The sequence below is a fragment of the Homarus americanus genome, unplaced genomic scaffold (assembly GCF_018991925.1).
Source record: "Homarus americanus isolate GMGI-L3 unplaced genomic scaffold, GMGI_Hamer_2.0 scaffold51458, whole genome shotgun sequence".
NCBI lineage: Eukaryota > Metazoa > Arthropoda > Malacostraca > Decapoda > Nephropidae > Homarus > Homarus americanus.
In genome coordinates this window covers 300657-322694 of record NW_024755315.1, presented here as the reverse complement: position 1 = coordinate 322694, position 22038 = coordinate 300657, and the positions used below count along the sequence as shown (strand labels likewise).

Sequence of the window (22038 nt, the reverse complement as noted above, 5' to 3'; positions counted from 1 at the left end):
CAACGTCAGATACGACTCACGCTATTAAAATGTTCACCAAATTATACTGAGACTCTAACTTTAATTACGGCCGTTAACATCGTTCTCTCCTCCAGTTACAGATAGAAATAAACTTCCGGATCTCTGTGAATTCGGTTATCCGGATACTTAGTTCTTTTAACTGATTTTTTTTAATTATGTCCGTTATATCAGAGGTTAATGTCTATTATATCAGAGGTTGATGTCCGTTATATCAGAGGTTGATGTTCGTTATATCAGAGGTTAATGTCCGTTATATCAGAGGTTGATGTTCGTTATATCAGAGGTTAATGTCCGTTATATCGGTTAATGTCCGTTATATCAGAGGTTAATGTCCGTTATATCAGAGGTTAATGTCTGTTATATCAGAGGTTAATGTCTGTTATATCAGAGGTTAATGTCCGTTATATCAGAGGTTAATGTCCGTTATATCAGAGGTTAATGTCCGTTATATCAGAGGTTAATGTCCGTTATATCGAGGTTAATGTCTATTATATCAGAGGTTGATGTCCGTTATATCAGAGGTTGATGTCCGTTATATCAGAGGTTGATGTCCGTTATATCAGAGGTTAATGTCCGTTATATCAGAGGTTACCGTTATATCAGAGGTTAATGTCCGTTATATCAGAGGTTAATGTCTGTTATATCAGAGGTTATCCGTTATATCAGAGGTTAATGTCCGTTATATCAGAGGTTAATGTCCGTTATATCAGAGGTTAATGTCCGTTATATCAGAGGTTAATGTCCGTTATATCAGAGGTTAATGTCCGTTATATCAGAGGTTAATGTCTGTTATATCAGAGGTTAATGTCCGTTATATCAGAGGTTAATGTCCGTTATATCAGAGGTTAATGTCGAACACCTTGATAAATACCTTCTCTTATCAATAATATTTTAAAAACACTTCCAAAAATAACTACTCATTAACACCTTTTTTCTCGAGAATTACTTAAATCTATTCTAATAATTCTGTAACTCTTGGTGAAAAATAATTCCCCAATAATGTATTTCTGAGAATTTTGATGTCAGAGTTTGTAGCGTAAACTTTGGGGAAATATTTTAACAGCTGGAAACTTTTAGACTAGCGCCTTCCTGTGCAGCGATAATTTGTGTCAGGAAATACACACATTATTTCTCTGTGATATATTTCTTGAGCTCTTTGTGTCGTGGGAACATATTGTGAGAGATTATATTTATATTATGGGTGAAGTGAAGTGTGTTTTGATGGTGTGTTTTGAGAGAGGAGAGAGAGAGAGAGAGAGAGAGAGAGAGAGAGAGAGGAAGAGAATTAAAGACATAGAGAGAGAGAGAGGAGAGAGAGAGAGAGAGAGAGAGAGAGAGAGAGAGGAAGTGCCCCCTCATACACAAATAATAATAATTCTCTGCCATCATAAACTTGTTATACACCAAGAATTTCTCCTCCAGTGAACAAGCACACAGTATGTTATAGGTAAAGGCTCATCCCTACTGGGGGAGATAGATAGATAGATAGGATAGATAGATAGATAGATAGATAGATAGATGATAGATAGGATAGATAGATAGATAGATAGATAGATAGATAAAATAAATAAATAGATAGATAGATAATGTTATAGACAGTTTATTATTTTTGTGGCTTCATTTATAACACATGTTAACATATTCCTATAATGATGACCTTTGTGGGGTCTAGGAGGAGGAGAGAGAGAGAGAGAGAGAGAGAGTAGGAGAGAGAGAGAGAGAGAGAGAGAGAGAGAGAGAGGTTGAACAATTAATACATTTCGATACAACACACACACACACACCCACACACACACACCCACACACACACACCCACACACACACACACACACACACACACACACACACACACACACACACACACACACACACACACACACACACACCCACACACACACACACACACACACACACACACACACACACACACACACACACACACACACACACACACACACACACGGTATACTCTTCTACAGTCTCAGCGTCGTTTGAGGGACATTTTTATCAAGGACATAATGGCGTCCGTGTTCCTGTTAAGAGGAGTTTTTGTCCTACGATTATTTTATTATTAAGGTCAATTATAATGTAAAAATCTTGTGAGAATGTCTTTAAATCATGCTGTCTATCTATCTATCTGTCTATGTATGCATGTATGTATCTATCTATCTGTTTGTCTGTCTGTCTGTCTGTCTGTCTGTCCGTCAGTTTATCCATCTTTCTATCTACCTTTCCAATGACTCTCTCTCTCTTCATTTCACTTCGTATTACAGTACGGGTTCGTCAACTATGCCATCGAGCAGTTGGTGGTGAGAAACTTTGGCGACGACACCTGGGAGGATATCAAGTAAGTCAAATTAAAACACCGTCAATATTTAGGTGTTCCTTTTACCAAGTATGGAAAGTTAGGTTAGGTTAGGTTAGGTTAGGTTAGGTGATCCGTTTCTGGGGTGAACTATTTTTAACCCACATTATTTTTCCTTACCTTAATCCTTCTTGAAATAGCCCTTGAACCTGCGACTCTCTCTCTCTCTCTCTCTGAAGACGTCCTTCCTTCTTTCCTTCCTTCCTTCTTACTTTTCCTCATTCTTTCCCTCTCTCCCTCCTTCCTTATTTCCTTTCCTCTTTCCTTTCTTTCCTCTCCTCCCTCCCTCCCTCCTTTCCTTCAGTTTTCCTTCTTTCTCCCTCCTTTATCTCCTTCATTTCTTCCGACTTCTCTAATCATCTAAGACAAGGGAAAAATTATACATAAGGCTCTCTCCTCCTCCTCCTCCTCCTCCTCCTCCTCCCTCCTCCCTCCCTCCTTCCTCCTTCCCTCCCCAACGTCTGTTCTCTCCGTCCGTCCGTCTTAGCTTCATTAACTAAGCTTAACCATAGTCCAACCTGCTGATTGTCCACTTCGACCAATCACGACGCCTAATACGATTATCTGGGGATTATTATTACGTCAGCCAACAGGATTTATCGCCCTAAGAGCTTCCAACATTTTCTTAGGAGGAATTTATATATTTTTTAATGAGAATATATGATTTTTTTTTCTTTTCGAGGATTTTTTTTTTTTCAGGGAACTATTTGTTTTCAGGTGTTTTTTTTTCATGTGAATATATTATAGGTGTGTGTGTGTGTGTGTGTGTGTGTGTGTGTGCGTGTGTGTGTGTGTGTGTGTGTGTAAAGGCTTATACATACTGAGAGAAGAGTAGAAAGGAGAGGAGACGTAGAGATGGAAATAATTGATAGAGAGAGAGAGAGAGAGAGGTATCATGACCTCACAAGGAAGAAGAGGTTTTAATAACTGACTTCTGTATAATGGTAATGGTATTAAACCCAGTAAGGACCTGAAGATGTAGAAGCAATGGTGGAAACCTTTGTATGTAAATGATGTGGGAAGGGGGTGGGAGTGGTGGGAGGGGGTGGTGGTGTGGTGGTGGGGTGGTGGTGGTGAGTGGTGGTGGTGGTGGTGGTGGTGGTGGGTGTGGGTGGTGGTGGTGAGGGTGAGTGGTGAGTGGTGGTGGTGGTGGTGGTGAGGGTGGTGGTGGTGAGGGTGAGGTGGTGGATGGTGGTAGAGGGTGGTGATGGTGGTGGTGGGCGGTGAGTGGTGGTGAGTGGTGAGGCGGTAGGAGAGATGGTGATGATGAGTGGTGAGGGTGGTGGTGGTGATGGTGATGATGAGGGTGAGTGGTGGTGGTGGTGGGTGGTGGTGGTGAGTGGTGAGTGGTGGTGTTGTTGATGGTGGGTGGAGTAGTGTGGAGATGAATTACAACTAGTGGAGTTGGTGGTAGGAGTGGAGTCTTAGAGGAACAATAGATTGAAATAATTAAAACCTGGACGAGACGCAAATGATAAAGAAGAAGAAGAAGAAAAAGATGATGATGATGGAAGAAGAAGAAGTGGGTGTGAAAAATAGGTGAAGAGAAATGGGATGAAAGAAGGAGGATGATAGAGATGAAAGAAGGAAATTGTGGGGGCGAGGATTCTTTTTTAGGAGGGAAGGAATTGGTGGTAAGAATGAGGTGAACACTGATGATGGCAGAGGAGAGGAGGAGGAAGAAGAGGAAGGTGGGGTGATGAAGGAGGTGATGAAGGATGGAAGATAGGAGGAAGAAGAGGAGATGGAAGGCAGGAGAAAGAGGAGGAGGCGAGTGGGAAAAGGAGAAGATGAAGAAGAAGAAGACCATGAAAACAACACCACACCCACCACCACCACAACAACAAACAAACAACAACAACACCACCACCACCACCACAGCAACAACACCAAACAAACAAACAAAAAAACAACTACAACCCCAGACAAAAACAACATACAAGACAAGGCAGTAATGAGACATCTTGTTCTCAAAAGCAAAAACATTTTACCAGAAACAAAAACAATGAAAATTATGACAAGGAAAAACAAATGACTTTTTTTTTTTGTAATTATTGTGAAGTTTTCCTCCTTTTCTCTCTCCCTCACGAGTATAATTACGAGGGGCAGATCCTGGTGTTGGAGATATGATGGAGAAGAAAGAGATGATGGTGGGGGTGTGTTGGAGATATAAGAGATGGTAGGGGTGTGTTGGAGATATAAGAGATGGTGGTGGGGGGTGTGTTGGAGATATAAGAGATGGTGGTGGAGGTGTGTTGGAGGATATAAGATGATGGTGGGGGGTGTGTTGGAGATATAAGAGATGATGGGGGGTGTGTTGAGATATAAGAGATGATGGGGTAAGGAGATATAAGAGATGGTGGTGGGGGTGTGTTGGAGTGATATGAGGAGATGTAATATTGAGGATAATAATAATAATAAATAATAATAATAATAATAATACGAATAGCATATAATAAAAAGGATACACACACACACACACACACACACACACACCCTTTCTTCCTGGAGTAAATATAGTCTCAATAACTCCATAAGACATAATATCTCATGGTTTATGGCCTTATGTCTGATGGATCACCCGGAGGCACGAAGGAATGTTTCAGGGTGATCTGCAGCTGCCGGGGTCCTAAAATTCGGCGTTTGAGTGTGTTTTGTGGGTGGGTGGGGTGGGGGTGGGTGGGGTGGAGGGGTGGGGTGGGTGGGAGGGAGGTGGTTAAAATTTATTGGTTTGTGATTGAAGAGAGAATTATCTGTGTGTGTGGTTTTAGGCTCTCACCATTATCTCTCACCGTTACAGGAGGGAGGCAGAGGTACATATGGAAGGGTCGTTCTTAGTACGACTCACCTACGAGGATGAGATCACCTACAACATCGTCGCAGCTGCTGAGAGGGTCCTAGGTGAGTGTTTACAGTAATTTACATTTTTACAGGTTTTTTTACGGTTTTACAATTTTTAGGTTTTTTATTTTTTTTTACAATATATATTTCTTATATATTTTTTTACAGTATTTACTTTTATATTTTTTACAGTATTTACTTTTTAAAATGTTTATATTTTTTGCCTTTGTGCAGTTTTTATAATATTGATTTTGTATGATTTGTTTTTATAATATTTACGTTTTTTGGGCAATTTTGTTGTTGTTTTTCTTTTTTATTATACGTTTTTCTACCATTTTTTTATATAATTTAGCTGTTTTTATATAGTTTACATTATTTACATTTTTTTAATTTGTTTTAATATTTATGGTTTTAGTTTTTTTTTTTTGCAATAGTTACGTTTTTTTTACTCCTTTTACATACTTTTTACGTTTTTCACATTGTTTATGATATTTAGTACATTTCTACATATTTTTTTTACAATCCCGTCGTAAGTTATAAAGCTAAACCTAAGTTATATCACAACAATTAATCCTACAATATTTACAATGACTTACGATATTACAGAATTGTTACAAATATCTACTGTATTTTCATATTTACAATTATTTAATTTATCTATCTATATAATTATCACCTGAAGTATTTAATTATCATATATACAAGTTTTAATATAATAATTAATGTAAATATACAGATAATTAATTTGTATATATATTACGTTCATTTTTATAACGAAGTGAACGAAAAATATTCATGACAGGACATTAAATGAGCGAAAGTTAAAGACAAATGAATAATACATCTTTTCCGTCCACATAAATTCTGATCTGTCCTAAAAGTTTCAATTTATATCATGATTTTTCAATGAATTAATTCACGGATGAAATAAAAATCCGATTTGTATTCTTTTACTCTTGTTGTGTAATTTTTAGCTAAGAAACAATTAAATTTATGTAGATTTTTTTTTACGGAAAATGCAATGGATGTGTGTGTGTGTGTGTGTGTGTGTGTGTGTGTGTGTGTGTGTGTGTGTACACGGTGTGGATACTCAGTGTACACAGTGTGGATGGATAGTCAGCATACCAGTATACACGGTGTGGGTACACTGGGGTATCCATCTCAGCCACGACACCCACACACACACACAGAGGCCATGCTAAGACGCCCAGGAAATGTCTTAATAAAATAACTGGAATGAGAAAGACATTTTTTTTGGCTGAGTCTAAGAAGAAAAGTTTGTGAGTTAGTGGTGATGTCTTCCTGTTCTCTCTTTCTTTCTTTTATCTCTCTCTCTCTCTCTCTTTGACTCAACCCTATACAACCTTTTCATCCCCCCCCCTCTCTCTCTCTCTCTCTCAGCATAAATATTATCTCAGGATCTCGTCTTAGCTGTGTACATAGACTTCTGTTTGTTCAAGATCGTTCCACTGATTCCCTTGACCTTACTACTGCCAGGCGTAGTGTGGGGCGGAGCTCTCTAACACAACCACTGTGTCTCATCACCCAGCGTGTGTTAGTAATGTGAGGAATACTGTAGATTAGGTGCTGTGGTAGAGTGGTTATTGCCTTGGCCTGGTTTTTAATTGGAGATCCTTAGTTCGATTCTAATAAGGATGATGAGAGTAATGATAATAATAATAGTAATGATGATGATGATAATAATAATAGTAATGATGATGATGATAATAATAGTACTATTACTGCTACTACTACTACTACTACTACTACTACTACTACTACTACTACTAATAATAATAATAATAATAATAATAATAATATTAATAATATTAATAATGATAATAATAATTATGATGATAATAATAATAGTAATAATAATAATAATAATAATAGTAATAATTATAATAATAATAATAATAATAATAATAATAATAATAATAATAATAATAATATTAATAGTAATAATAGTAATTATGATGATAATAATTATTAAGGATGTCACCTTCGTTGGTGAGTTTTGAGGTGACCAGAGAGACCAATACGGGACCGGCAGGGTCGGGAGGGGCGGCGGCAGTGTCTTTCCGGCGTTACCGCTTTTCCGGCGTTACCGCTTGTCTGCCTTGGTATGCAGTCGGGCTAACTCAAAAGTATTGACACCTTCTTGTGTGGTGCTCCTCCAAGCGTTACGGTGTGGAGTGATCGTCTCCCAGGTGAGGGGGTCGATTTGGCACTTTTCGGGTTTGTCTTAAGACTATCCTTATACCTTTTCAGTTGTCCGCCAGCGTTACGTTTACTATTCGTTAGGTGACTGTAAAGTAGCTGCTTTATCAGTCTACTGTCGTCCATGTGGGTAACATGGCCAGTCCAACGTAGTTGTTCATGGATAATGGTAGGTTCGATGCTCCTACAGTTGGTGTCAGCGAGAATACTGGCATTTGTTCTCTTGTCTTCCCAGCGAACTCGAATGATAGAAAACTACGTTGGTGAAAATTTTTAAGTGACCCATGTCTCGCTGCCATATAGCAGGGTGGGTAGGACCACTGCTCGATATACATGCAACTTTGTAGATAATTTTAGCTCCCTACAGCTGAAGATACGGGTACGGAGTCTGCAAAATGCACATCTGAGCCAATGTTGAATTTCATCAGGGCCTGAGGCTTTGTTATTTTTTATCGGTTTGATGGCAGTAGCTACCTCATCCAGGGATGGAGGATAGCTGAGGTGGGTCAGCTCTGGATGCTGAGGGACCCGTTAGATAGTCAGGACATCCACATCGGTGTTTCGGTTGAACAGTGAATGGCAGTGCTCTTTCCAGCGCTGAAGGAGGCCTTCATCGTCTTTAGTTATGGAGTTACCATTGGATGAACGGAGGGGGGCTGCACCACGAGTGATTGGCCAATAAAATGTTTTGTGTAATTGAAAATTTCGCGCATCTTGTGCTGATCTGCAAGTTTTTGTGTTTCACATGCTTTATTTTTTACTTAAAAAGGACTTTCAGCACAGTTACAGTACAACAGAGAGGATAGGTTAGGTGTGTGTGTGTGTGTGTGTGTGTGTGTGTGTGTGTGTGTGTGTTGAGGTGTTGGACGAGGAATCTCAAGTGGTAGCAGGTGGCGGTAGCGAGGATAATTTTTGTAGTAGTAGTAGTAGTAGTAGTAGTAGTAGTAGTAGTAGTAGTAGTAGTAGTAGTAGTAGTAGTAGTAGTAGTAGTAGTAGTAGTAGTAGTAGTAGTAGTAGTGGTGGTGGTGGTGGTGGTAGTGGGTGGCCTGACCGTCTTCAACTCATCTTTTGTTTACCTTCACGTCCCCTCTGGCGGCAGGTGCAGACACTAACACCCATCTTCCCTGTTGACGCGCCACCCAAACACACCCACCTGGCGACGGGGGAAAAAGACGAACCAGAGTTTACATGGCGTATTTGTTGCTGTGTGACTCTAGGCGTATGGTGCAGAAAGGAGGGAGAGATGGAGGAGGGGGGGAGGGGGATTTTCACCAGGATGTGGCTACCAGTGGAAGGTATTTTTATATCGATGGTGGAAATGAGGATATTTTCAGTGGGGTATGGTGCTCTCTGTCTGTCTGTCTGTCTGTCTCTCTCTTGCTGTCTCTATCTTTCTCTCTGTCTTTTTATCTTTCTCTCAGAGTCTTGATCTCTCTCTCTCTCTCTCTCTCTCTCTCTCTCTCCTACGACTCAAGAGCAAGGTTATTTTCACCGGGGTGTGGCTCCAGGTGAAGATATTTGCCCGTAAATGATGGCCAAGGGAGCTATTTTCACCGGCGTATGGCTCTAGCCCGCTGTCTTGCCTGTTTACAATGGCGTATTTGTTGTTCCATGACTCGATGGGACGTAAAAATAGGGTAAGGTTATTTTCACTAGGATATGGCACCAACTGGCCCTATATTCACCTGCATATGGTACCCTGGGAGTTATTTTCAAGGAGATGGAGGGACATCAGGTTTATTTCACCCGGATATGGCACCAGAAGACGTTATATTCAACAGGATCAAGCGCTGGAGGAGTTGCTTTTACGATAATGGCGAGTCAGGATGTTAATTTTAGTGGAGTACGGCATTAGCAACTTCTGACGTTTCCGCTGACTCAGAAAAAAATTATTCAAGTCATCTCTCTCTCTCTCTCCCTCCAGTTTACCATAGTCTCTCTAACTCACTCTGCACTCACTCTCACTTTCCTTCTGTTTCACTCTCGGTCACTCACCCATTTTCTATTCTATCATACAATCCATAGTCTCACTCACTCACTCACTTTACTTCCAGGTGTACCAGCTAACGCGATCTTGGAAATGTTCGGCAAAATGTTCTTTAAGTTCTGCCAAGAGTCAGGTTACGACACCATCTTACAGGTGTTGGGAGCTACCGTCAGTGACTTCCTCCAGGTGAGTTCCTTAATTAACCTGTCACACTATTCCTCATTACTCACACAAATACACAACAAACACTATGTAAGCAAAATCTCGTTAAGGAAAATCCCCAATAGGAAAAAAATCACCAAGGAATGTAATTCCAACTGTATGTGTGTGTGTAATAATAATAATAATAATAATAATAATAATAATAATAATAATAATAATAATAATAATAATAATAATAATAATAATACTGATAATAATAATAATAAACGGTTTATTAATAGAGTTGCAGCCGGTGGCTGAAAATATACAAACTTACATTTGATTTAGACAATGATATGCGTTGAATACATTCACAGGGCTGTACAGTAAATAAATCAGGAGCTGCTTATTATTTTAACAATAGCTGGGATGGTGCTGTTCTTATATCTATCGGTGCGGGCTCTTATGGGCTGAATTTTGTTGTAGTGGCGGACTGCTCGAGGTGGGTGGGGGACTGCCGGTGGCAGGAGGTGGCGATGACGAGGATGGTGCAGTAGTCCACTGCCAAACCTTACTAGTGCTTGGTGGTGGAGGTCACTGAGGGATGGCATTTCCAGGGTGGAGAGAGCGTTGTTGTAGCCGGAGTATTCTGCTCCGAGCATGATTCTGCAGGCCCTTTTCTGTACCTTCTCTAGCTGACGTTGTTGGGTGGAGTTGAGAGAAGACGACCAGGCTGGTGACGCATACGTTAGTTTGGGGAGAATAAAGGCGTTGTAGATGGTCCTCAGCTCTGGCGTGGGTGTCCCAAGTGACCTGAGTCGTCGTAGCATGTGTGTGTGTGTGTGTGTGTGTGTGTGTGTGTGTGTGTGTGTTTTTTTCCACTTGTTGCAGCACACTTTCTCCTCACACCCTGTAGAGTGTATTGGTCGAGTGTTGGATCAGTAAAGTTAGCAATCAACTCAAATCAGATGCAGGTTGTTGAACTATTGTTGAAGGGGACCAATTGTGTGCCCAACTTTGTTATGAAAGTGTCTGTGTGTGTGTGTGTGTGTGTGTGTGTGTGTGTGTAATAATAATAATAATAATTAAAGGTTTATTGAAAAAATTCTGCAGCCCGAAGACTGAAAATATACATTGGACATAAATGATTTATTACATACATTGGTGGTTTAACAAAAGCCTTCATTAGAGAAAGGTGAAGGAACATACAGTGAACATACAGATTAATGTAGGTGTTGAACAGCAAACTCGTAGTGTAGTAACTCCCTCCCAGATGGTGTTAGGAGGAACTCACGTGGTGTAATAGTTCCCTCAGATGGTGTTATGAGGGACCTGGCGTGGTGTAGTAATTCCCTCGCAGATGGTGTTATGAGGGGCCTCACGTGGTGTAGTAATTCCTTCACAGATGGTGTTAAGAGGGACCTCACGTGGTGTAGTAATTACCTCACAGATGGTGTTATGAGGGACCTCACATGGTGTAGTAATTACCTCACAGATGGTGTTATGAGGGGCATCACGTGGTGTAGTAACTCCCTCACAGATGGTGTTATGAGGGGCATCACGTGGTGTAGTAATTCCCTCACAGATGGTGTTATGAGGGGCCCGACGTGGTGTAGTAATTCCCTCATAGATGGTGTTATAGGAGTGAGGTTTGGTCTTAGGCCTTCCTATCGTAGACGGATTAACACATCGCTAGTTGTTGTTGGGTCTCACGGGCCGTTATCACTGGGTACCTGGGACCTCACTGTGTGAAGGTTAACTTGGGTACGACTGTTACTGTTGAGTTGTTCTCACTGACTTAAGCACTGTTTACCACTGTTCACCTCTGTTTAACACTGGTTCCGTTCCTTTCCTAAATGAAATTGTACCTTCTGGCGAGAACTTGTTGATATTCCGGTGGGGAGGAGGGTTCAGGGGAGGGGGTTGGTATGGGCCAACTTAACCTGGCTGCTCCGAGAGGAGCGCCAGGTACGTCTTGACCCTTCGGTGGTCAAGGATGTAGTGTTGTGTGTGTGTGTGTGTGTGTGTGTGACAGAGAGAGAAAACGTCACTCCTTGCCACTCAGAACTTACCATCCCTGTCACTCACACATCCACCCTTGCCACTCAGACTTGAACTTACCTCATCCCCCTCTCACTCCACTCCTCCCCGTTACGTTATGTCACTCAAGTCACTCAGAGAAGAAGTTTTTAAATCACCCTCACGTGTCACCCACTCAGAAGTGACGGACATGTAATCAGAAATGAGGTAGTGAAGATGGTGGGAACTCACTCACCTTCCTGGGGTAAAAATAAACAGATTTTTGAGGGACTTAGAGTGAGTTTTAGAAGCGAGAAGAAATTGAGTTTTTTTTGGTAATGGAGGAGTGATTTTGTGTATGAGAGAGACAGAGAGATAGAGAGAGATATAAAGGTGGTAAGAGAGAGATATAAAGGTGGTAAGAGAGAGATAGAAAGAGAGAGAGATAAATAGAGAGATAGAGGGCAAAGAAAGAGAGATAGAGGGAGAGACGATGAAAGGGGGTAGTTATATAAATATGGAGAGAAAGATAGAGATGTGTAGAGAGAGAGAGAGAGAGAGATGGAAGAGAAGAGAAAGTGAGAAAGTTTTATTTTAAGGAAAGAAAGATGGGGAGATATTTAGAGAAGGATGAGAGAGAGAGATAGAGAAAGGTAAAGATGGATAGGAGAGAGAGAGAGAGAGAGAGAACATGTAATGAAAGAAATGAATGAAATGAGAACGAACTAAAAAAAAATGATAAGAATGTCGTAATATATAAACAGTGAGAAATATAGAGAAATAAAACAATGTGGGATAAAAGGCAACGAATGAAATGAATGAAGTAAGAATGAATTGAACGAAGCAAGATTGAAATAAATGAAGCAAGATTGACACGAATGAAGCAAAACTGAAATGAATGAAGCAAGATTGACACGAATGAAGCAAAACTGAAATGAATGAAGCAATGAATGAAATGAATGAAGCAAAATTAAAATGAATGAAGTAACAATGAAATGAATGAAGCAAAATTAAAATGAATGAAGTAACAATGAAATGAATGAAGCAAAATTAAAATGAATGACGTAACAATGAAATGAATGAAGCAAAATTGAAATGAATGAAACATTGAATGAAATGAACGAAGCAATGAATGAAAGGAATGAAGCAAGAATAAAATGAAGGAAGGGAAGGGAACTTTGAGAAGCATTACACCGAAAAAAAAATTATGTTATTAAGAAACTTTGGTGGAGACGATTTTCTTAAACGTGTGTTTGTATGATGCCTTCTCGTTAGTATCCTCACCTAGGTAGAGTCAATATTCTGCGTCAGGTTAACTAAACAAAAGAGATTAATTCACTTACCTGTCAATATATGTCAATTAAGCCGCCATGCATATATTTATATCTTAATTACTCATCCACCTGTCCATTCACCCACCTGTATGTTCATTTACCTGTCCATTTATCCACCTGTCTATTTCATCCACTCCACCACACATCCACACCCCCCCCCAACCACCAAACACACATTCACCCCAAAACTCATCTTTACCTTCATTCATCCATTCATCCACTCATCTACACATCCACTCCACCACTCATCCACGCATCCAATTATCTACACATCCATTCATTCACCCCACAACTCGTCCACTCATCCACACCTCCACTCATCCAGACACATCCATACATCCACTCATCCACACCACAACAAATCCACTCACCCCACACGTCTGCACACACATACCCACACCAACCACTCATCCACATATCCACACTAAGAATTCCTACCTTAAAACTCAACCTATTTCGCCAAAGGTCTCAGGACTTCCACAAAAGACTATTTACACTTAAAGAAAAAGTAAGGAAAAAAAAAGTTAAAACAAACTTAAGTTCTTTTCCTTAATTCTTCTTTTTTTTTCCTTTTCATTTCGACCAACCACTAATTTACGTTCTCAAAGACGAAGATTCTAATTGGTCCTCAGCAGAGTCGGGGACCTTAAGGGCATGATTTCAATTGGTCGGATGGGTATTTTATCTGGACTACTGATTGGTCCCTCAGATCATAGAGGTCATCCCCAGGTTATGGAACTTTTTTTTTAATATATTATCTGATGGTTTTGTTCATTTCGATTTGGATGTATATGTTTGGGTAAGGGGGAGGGGGCATTTTGGGGGGATTCTTTGGGGGAGATACCGGTGGAATAATATTTTTATGAGTTTGATATTTTATTTATTTATTTATTTATTAGCTGGAGGAAGGTGTTCTCTTTATGTTCTCAAACGATCCAAGGGTCTTCTTCAACTTCTTCTCTTTCTTTCTTCTTTCTTCTTCTTCTTCTTCTTTCTTCTTCTTCTTCTTCTTCTTCTTCTTCTTCTTCTTCTTTCTTCTTCTTCTTCTTTCTTCTTCTTTCCACTGCCATCATCAAGTGCTGGGGATCCCTCTCAGAAGATCTTTTGATGATGCTATTTTTATATTATAATTATGTAAGCAGCGTCTCTTCTCCCTCTCTCTCACTAAGAAACATTCGCACTATCACCTTTCACCCACTACCACCTTAACCACCACCAAACTCATCACCACCACCAAACTCATCACCACCACCTATAACCCATCACCACCACCTATATAACCTATCACCACCAATTATTATTATATAACCCATCACCACCACCTATAGCCCATCACCACCTATAACCCATCACCACCAATCTATAAACCCACGACATATAACTCACTACCACCCCACCTATGTCCATTAGCCATCACCTATAACCCATCACCACCACCTATAACCCATCACCACCACCTATAACCCATCACCACCACCTATAACCCATCACCACCACCTATATCGCATCACCACGTATAACCCATCACCACCACCTATAGCCCATCACCACGTATAACCCATCACCACCACCTATAACCCATCACCACCACCTATAACCCATCACCACCTCCTATTACCCATCACCACGTATAACCCATCACCACCACCTATAACCCATCACCACCACCTATAACCCATCACCACGTATAACCCATCACCACCACCTATAACCCCTTCACCTCCTTCAACAGAACCTGGACGCCCTACACGACCACCTGGCCTTAATCTACCCAGGTATGAAGGCGCCCAGCTTCAGGTGCACAGAGAGGGCGGAGGACGGCGCCCTTATACTCCACTACTACTCCGACCGGCCTGGGCTTGAGTACATCGTCATCGGCATCGTCAAGGTGAGGAGGGAGGTCTTTGTTAGGTGTTTTCTTATCTTCGTCAGGTAGGTTCTCTGTGGTTGGGTTTACTTAAATGTTATGATTTTATTTACATAGTATACATATATGCATCCAGGGAATTGATCATGTACACTCGCACCAAAAAGTATCGGTGCAGGGTGAGATCGACGACTTCCGAAACGATAGGTATACACTGTGATATGTCAGGAAGGTTGGTAGGTGGTTCATAACCTCCCCACCAGGTGCCGTGCTGGCGCGGGCGGCTGACAATCAGTGTGTTTGTTTCCTCTTTTCGGATTGTTGCTTTGTGTCGACTGAATGATGAGCGAGGGTTCGGTCTCGGTGAACGTGGATATAAAACAGAGGCAATATGAAGCAGTAGAGATCTACACAGGCCAGACGACATGGAATCCTCAGAGGGAACACGAGGAGCTATCATTGCCCTTCATAACGAAGGGTTCGGCGTCACAGATATTTGCCGGCGGGTTGGTGTCCACAGGAACACCGCTGCACGATGGATTCGGCGATACCTCGAAACTGGTGCTACAGACGACAGGTCTCGGAGCGGCCGTCCACGCTGCACCACGACCAGATTGAGTGGTTTATTTGGCAGCATAAATTAATGTGGCAATATTCACAAGTATCACAAATAATTTTGTTAACAGGGAGCTCCTCATATTTCATACTGTCTATTTATCACTTCCCGACCTTATTTATAACCGTTTGTTTCACTTGACCAGGGCAAAGTAGCTGTTTGTGATGCAGCTCAGCAGGATTACAGGGCTGCCAACATATGGCTGGAACAACTCGCCTTTCCCAAAACCTATCGTCACTGGTCTCAAATTGTTCACACTACAGTATGCGCCGATACTTTTTGTTGCGCGTGTACATATACACACGTCACTTCCACATACACACACACGTCACGTAGACATACATACGCGTCACACACACACACTCTGACGTCTTGTACACACACACACACACACACACACACACACACACACGTACGCCCACATCACTGACCCACACCGCTTAACCACCATATTTCTTCATGATGTGTCGGGATGATCGTGTTTGTTTGGGCGTGTCCGGGATGAGTGGGCGGGTGTGAAGAACTGGCGCAGCGTGAGTTAGTGGACGTGGGTGGTGAGTTATGGGTGTGGGTTGTGAGTCATGGGCATGGGTTATGAGTCATGGGCTGTTTAAAAGAACAGCCTCAACCAACAACATTTTTACCCACAAACGAACGATAATTGTCTATGTTTCTCGCTCAGCTAAGTGAACTACCTCGCTAAATATAAATAAAGTGTCCCCTTAAAGCCTGGAGAACGGACCGTATCCTTCCTAGGTGGGGAGAGTTGTGTGTTTGGAGCAGATGTTTTTCCTACGTGTTTCTTAGTTTAAGTTTGTGTTGAGTTGGGTGTGGTGTGGTGTGGTGTGGTGTGGTGTGTTGTGGTGTGGTGTGTTGTGTTGTGTTGTGGTGTGTTGTGGTGTGGTGTGGTGTGGTGCGGTGTGGTGTGGTGTGGTGTGTTGTGTTGTGTTGTGTTGTGTTGTGGTGTGTTGTTAAGGGAGGGTTGCCAGCTAGCGTCATCTGCCATATTTAATTGATGTTATTGTCAGTTTAAGTAGATATTTATTTTACTTGTTTATAAAATTTAATGATGTTTTAGTGATTTGAATGTGAGTGTCTCTAGTAGTGTAGATGAACCATCCCAATTAAGACTGACCTCATTCTATTTCTGTTAGGTTAGGTTAGGTTAGGTTGGGGTGGTTACGTTAGGTTAGGTTAGGGTAGGTTAGGTTAGGTTAGGTTAGGTTAGGTTAGGGTGGGGTGGTTAGGTTAGGTTAGGTTAGTTAGGGTGGAGTGGTTATTCTTCAGGCGATATAAGCTAGGGCAACTATCCTTCAGGTGACCCGGAGCACCTGGTCTGCTGTACGAAAAAGGTCCAACTTTTTTCCTAAACAAAAAATTCCTAAAAATATTTCTTATGAGCACCATAAGCGTGAACTATCAACAAACAAACAAACAATAAGGAAACTGTAAACAAAGATGAATATTTTTTATGCAGTAAACAAAAAACAAACACCAATCAAAAAATACCGAGGGAAGCAAACATTAGGAGGTTCACTGCATCGGGGTCAAAGAGCGTCAAACGTAAACAAAGGCATAGTATCGGGGTCAGGCCGGGGTCCCCGACCACGTGGGATTGGTCAGCTCATTTGATTGTCCTGTAAGACCTTGGTGGTATGGTCAGCTGGATGAGGGTGAGGGGAGGGGAGTGGTGAATAAAGGGGAGGGGTGAGGAGGGGTGAGAGAGAAGGGGGTAGGGGAGAGAGAAGAGGGAAGGGTGAAGGGGACAAGATTTGAGAGAGGAGGGAAAGGGGATAGGTGAAATGGGGGATTAAAGGGTAGATTGGGGGGTGAAGGAGAGGGGAGATGGAGGAGGGGAGGGGAGGCGTGAAGGGGGGAAGAGGAGAGGGGGGATTAAGGGGAGATCAGAGGAGAGAGAGAAATTGTCAAGAAAAACAAAAATTGGTTGAAAATTGGGACAAAATAGGAATATTCAGACAGGAAACAGAGAATTAAGACAAAATGGGTAGAAATTGGGAGGAAATGGGTCTCTTAGTAGATAAATTTAGCAACTTGACCCACTCAAATTTTTTTTCGGAAAAATAGGGAAAATTTGGATATATTATAATTACCACAAACAATTAAAAAAATGCCATGAAATTGTAGACAAATTGGGAGAAGTAGGCCCTTAAAATCTAAAATTGGCAACTTGTCCTACTGATTAGTACCGCAAAGGATATTCGACCAAAAAGATGAGAGCAATAGGGATGAAATAGGGTGCAAATAGGGATAAAATTGGGCAGGGAGTGTCGCTGTTCACCTCCCTATCTCGACTACATTGAACCAACGAGTCAGATAATGAGCCAATTTCCTCAGTCTCCCCTTTACCCCCCTTCCTCTCTCCCCCTCCCCTTCCTCCCTCACCCCTCCCTAACTCGTCCTGTGACCGTGGCTATGTAGGGATATTCGTCCCCCTTAACCCCTAATAATGACACCCCTTAACCCCTTAGAATAATATCCCTTAACGCCGTAGACTGATACCCCTTAACCCCTTAGCATTATACCCTTAACCGCTTAGAATGATACCCTTAACCCCATAGAATGATACCCATTAACCCCTTAGCATAATACCCATTAACCCCTTAGCATAATACCCATTAACCCCTTAGCATGATACCCTTAACCCCTGAGAATGATACCCTTAACCCTTGAGAATGATACCCTTAACCCCTTCGCATGATACCCTTAACCCCTTAGCATGATACCCTTAACCCCTGAGATTGACATCCCTTAACCCCTTAGAATGATACCCTTAACTCCTTAGAATGATACCCCTTAACCCCTTAAAATTTGACCCCTTCAACCCCTTAGAATTATACCCCTTTACCCCTTAGACTTAGAATGACATCCCTTCACCCCACAGAATAATACCCTTAACCCGTTTAATCCTTTAGAATTATACCCCTTAACCCCTTTAATAATACCCTTAACCCTTTAGAATTTTACCCCTTAACCCCTTAGATTTTAACCCTTTAACCCTTTAGAATGATAACCATTGTTCTAGACTAAACGATAGCTCTTATTATCGTATTACGTTACCCATCAAGAATTACAATACCTTATTACACTACTAACATAGAGCCGTGTACTCAACCCCACCCCACCCCACCCCACCCCGCCCCACCCCACCCCACACCGCCCCACCCCACCCCACCCCACCCCACCCCACCCCACCCAACTCCCTCTCCTCCCCACCTCCCCACACTGCCCCCCGCCGCCCATCGCGTCAACAATATCAGCTGACTGGTTCATTCATACTCCACTTGGCCAGCTGGTCTGGGTTTACGCCTTCCTCCCTCACCGCGTAGTCCATCACCCCTATTTCTCTCTCATTCTTGATCTCATTCTACACACACACACACACACACACACACACACACACACACACACACACACACACACACACACACACACACACACACACACACACACACACACACACACACACACACATACACACACACACACACATATGCTGGTTGTAGGATCTCTGTCTTTCTCTCGCTCTAGGTCTTCCCTCCCTCCCCTCCCTCCTTCCCTCCCTCCCTTCCCTCCCTCCTTCCATCCTCCCTTCCTCCCTTCCTTCCTCCTTCCCTCCCTCCCAACCTTCCCTCCCTCCCTTCCCTCCACTGGTAATGAATCATATGGGTTACAACAGCGCCAAGGACCGGAATAATTAATAGCCAGTTCCGTCGCTCGGGAATCTGGGAATGGGAATGATGTGTATAATCAAGTGTAGAGAATTCGGGAATAGTCTATGAAGTCAAGTTTCGGGAATGTGGGAATGTTGGGAATTGGTCAGTGGAGGATAATTTAGTGGTTGGGAGTGAGAGGGAGTGAGAGGGCCGGAGGGAGGGCCGGAGGGAGGGCCGGAGGGAGGGGTAGAGGGGGGGGTAGGGGGTTAGTTAATGTGTGTGTGTGTGTGTGTGTGTGTGTGTGTGTGTGTGTGTGTGTTAGAGAGAGAAAGAGAGAGATAAATCAATGGATAAGTCAGTCAGTCACTCAATCAATCAGTCAGTCAGTCAGTCAGTTAGTTAGTCAGTCAGTCAGTTAGTCAGTCAGTCAGTTAGTCAGTCAGTCAATTAGTTAGTCAGTCAGTCAGTCAGTTAGTCACATAATAAAGTTCTTGAATCAGCTCAAATTCCTCACCCTGAGAAGTTTAGTTAAGAAAAGCTAAAAAAATATAAGAAAAAATAATAACGTTTCCCTTAAAAGCTAAATTTGGTCCAACCAGCTAATTTCACGCTAACTGCCCACCACTTGCAGTTAACTGGTCGTCACGCTAATTATCTGCTTGTGATAGGTCATTAACAGCCTCGTTACAGCTGTTTGCGTTGGTGATTAAGAGTTGTTTGGTTTGGGTTGTTTGTGTGAGGGTAGTTAATAGTTGTTTGTGTCTGGTTGTTTGTGTGAGGGTAGTTAACAGTTGTTTGTTTTTATTTTTGTACTGCTCTCTCTATATCTATCTATCTATCTATCTATCTATCTATCTATCTGTCTATCTATCTATCTGTCTATCTATCTATCTGTCTATCTATCTATCTGTCTATCTATCTTAACAATCATCCAATTTTTAATCATATAAATTTGTTAGAAAATATTTACCATCATAATGTGATGATAATGTGATGATAATGATGATGATGATGATGATGATGATGATGATGATGATGATGATAATAATGATGATGAGAGTAATAATAATAATAATAATAATAAGAAGAAGAAGAAGAAGAAGAAGAAGAATGGTGGAATATTTGGGCTGTGAGAAGGAACAAAAACAACAACAATAACAACAACGACAAAGGAGTGAGAATAAACGAATTATTAACGTACAGTAAACACGGAGAGTTTGTGTACTGTACGTGGACGTGGGGGCACGGACAACACGCACGTACACTGCACTTTTAACCTAACCTAACCTAGCCTAACCTAACCTAACCTAACCTAACCTAACCTAACCTAACCTTCTCCAACTACCACACGTCACACCTGTACAGTATTAAACGTGAATTGAACCAAAATCCTTCCTGCCCATCTCTTTACTGACGTCATAGTAACCACGAACCAATCAGCGCCCTTTTTTTAAGTAGGAAGTGACCAATCAACTCACGACAAGACCTAAAAAAAAAAATTATCTTAAAATTCCTCTCGGATGGCCTCTACTGACGTCATGCTCGGCAATAACCAATCAGCGTGCGTCACACCCGGAAAAATGTGGATTCTGCTCAACCCTGGACCGGATCTGGCGCGCTCAGAGAGGTCTTAAACTTGTGAAGTCTTGGTTAAAGCTTTACCGCCGACAACTTGAAGTAGTGAAGTTTTATGTGAGGAATTTTGGCTCCTGTGTCTGTGAGGAGGAAGAGGAGGAAGAGGAGGAGGAGGAAGAAGAAGAGGTAGGGGAGGAGGAGGAAGAGGGTCGAGAAAGAAGGGGTAAGAGAGGAGGAGAGGAAAAGTGGGTGGTGATGGAGAAGAGAGAGTAGGAGAAGGTGGTGGAGAAGGGGAAGAGGGGTGGAGGGGACAAGGAAGGAAAAGGAGGAAGAAAAGGAAGAAGAGGAGAATGAAGGAGATGAAGAAGAGGAGGAGGAAGGAAAGAAGAAAGGAAAAAGAGAAGCAGGGGAGGAAGGAAGGAAGGAGAGAAGGAGAAGGAGGAAGGAAGGAAAAAATTAAAGTGAGGGAGGAGGGACGGAAGGAGAGAAGGTTGAAGAAAGGTAGGAAGGAAGGAAGAGAAGGAAGGAAAGAAGGAAGAGAAGAAAAAGGGAAAGAAGAGGAATGAAATCGTATCAGTTTATGTAGCCAGTCAGACACAGATACAAAGTGAACAATAACACAAATATTGACACGGCTGAGCTGAGGTGGAGGAGGAGGAGGAGGAGGAGGGGGTGGAGGATTGAAGGAAGAGGAGAGAGGAGAAGAAGAGGAGGAGGAACAAGGGTGGAGGAATGAAGGACGGGTATAGAAAGAAGGAAAAGTGAATCAAGAGAAAGGTGAAAGAAGGGAGAGAGAGAGAGAGAGAGAGAGAGAGAGTCAAGGAAGAAACAGGAGACAAGATATAAAGCCAATAGATGGCCCTCTCTCTCTCTCTCTCTCTCTCTCTCTCTCTCTCTCTCTCACCACCACCATCTCTCACCCCCACTCATCTCTCACCCCCACTATCTCTCCCCCACCATCTCCCACTCCCCCCATCTCCCACCATCTCTCACCCCACTATCTCTCACCCCACTATCTCTCACCCCCACCCTCACCATCTCTCTCACCCCAACCCCATTATCTCTCACCCTCACTATCTCTCACCCCCATCTCCACTCACCATCTCTCCCCCACTATCTCTCACCCCACATCTCTTCTCTCACCCCCACTATCCCTCCCCCACCCCACCATCTCTCACCCCACTACTCACCCCACCTATCTCACACCCCACTATCTCCCACCCCCACTTATCTCTCACCCCAACTATCTCTCACCCAACCACTCATCTCTCACCCACACCATCTCTTCTTCCCCACTATCTCACTCCCCCACTATCTCTCACCTTCACTATCTTCCCCACTATCTCTCACCCCCACTATCTCTCCCCCACTCTCTATC

General features: G+C 42.3%; 1 protein-coding gene across 3 annotated transcripts in view; it reads left to right on the top strand.

Moving 5' to 3' along the window:
- LOC121856495 (guanylate cyclase soluble subunit beta-1-like) overlaps positions 1–22038 on the top strand; it is a 43967-nt gene that overhangs the window by 5444 nt on the left and 16485 nt on the right. For all 3 annotated transcript variants that reach the window (XM_042352087.1, XM_042352086.1, XM_042352085.1), the window contains exons 2-5: positions 2295–2368; positions 5187–5287; positions 9502–9620; positions 14661–14816. In XM_042352087.1, the coding sequence (XP_042208021.1) occupies positions 2295–2368; positions 5187–5287; positions 9502–9620; positions 14661–14816 (450 nt within the window). The remainder of the gene's footprint in view (positions 1–2294; positions 2369–5186; positions 5288–9501; positions 9621–14660; positions 14817–22038) is intronic.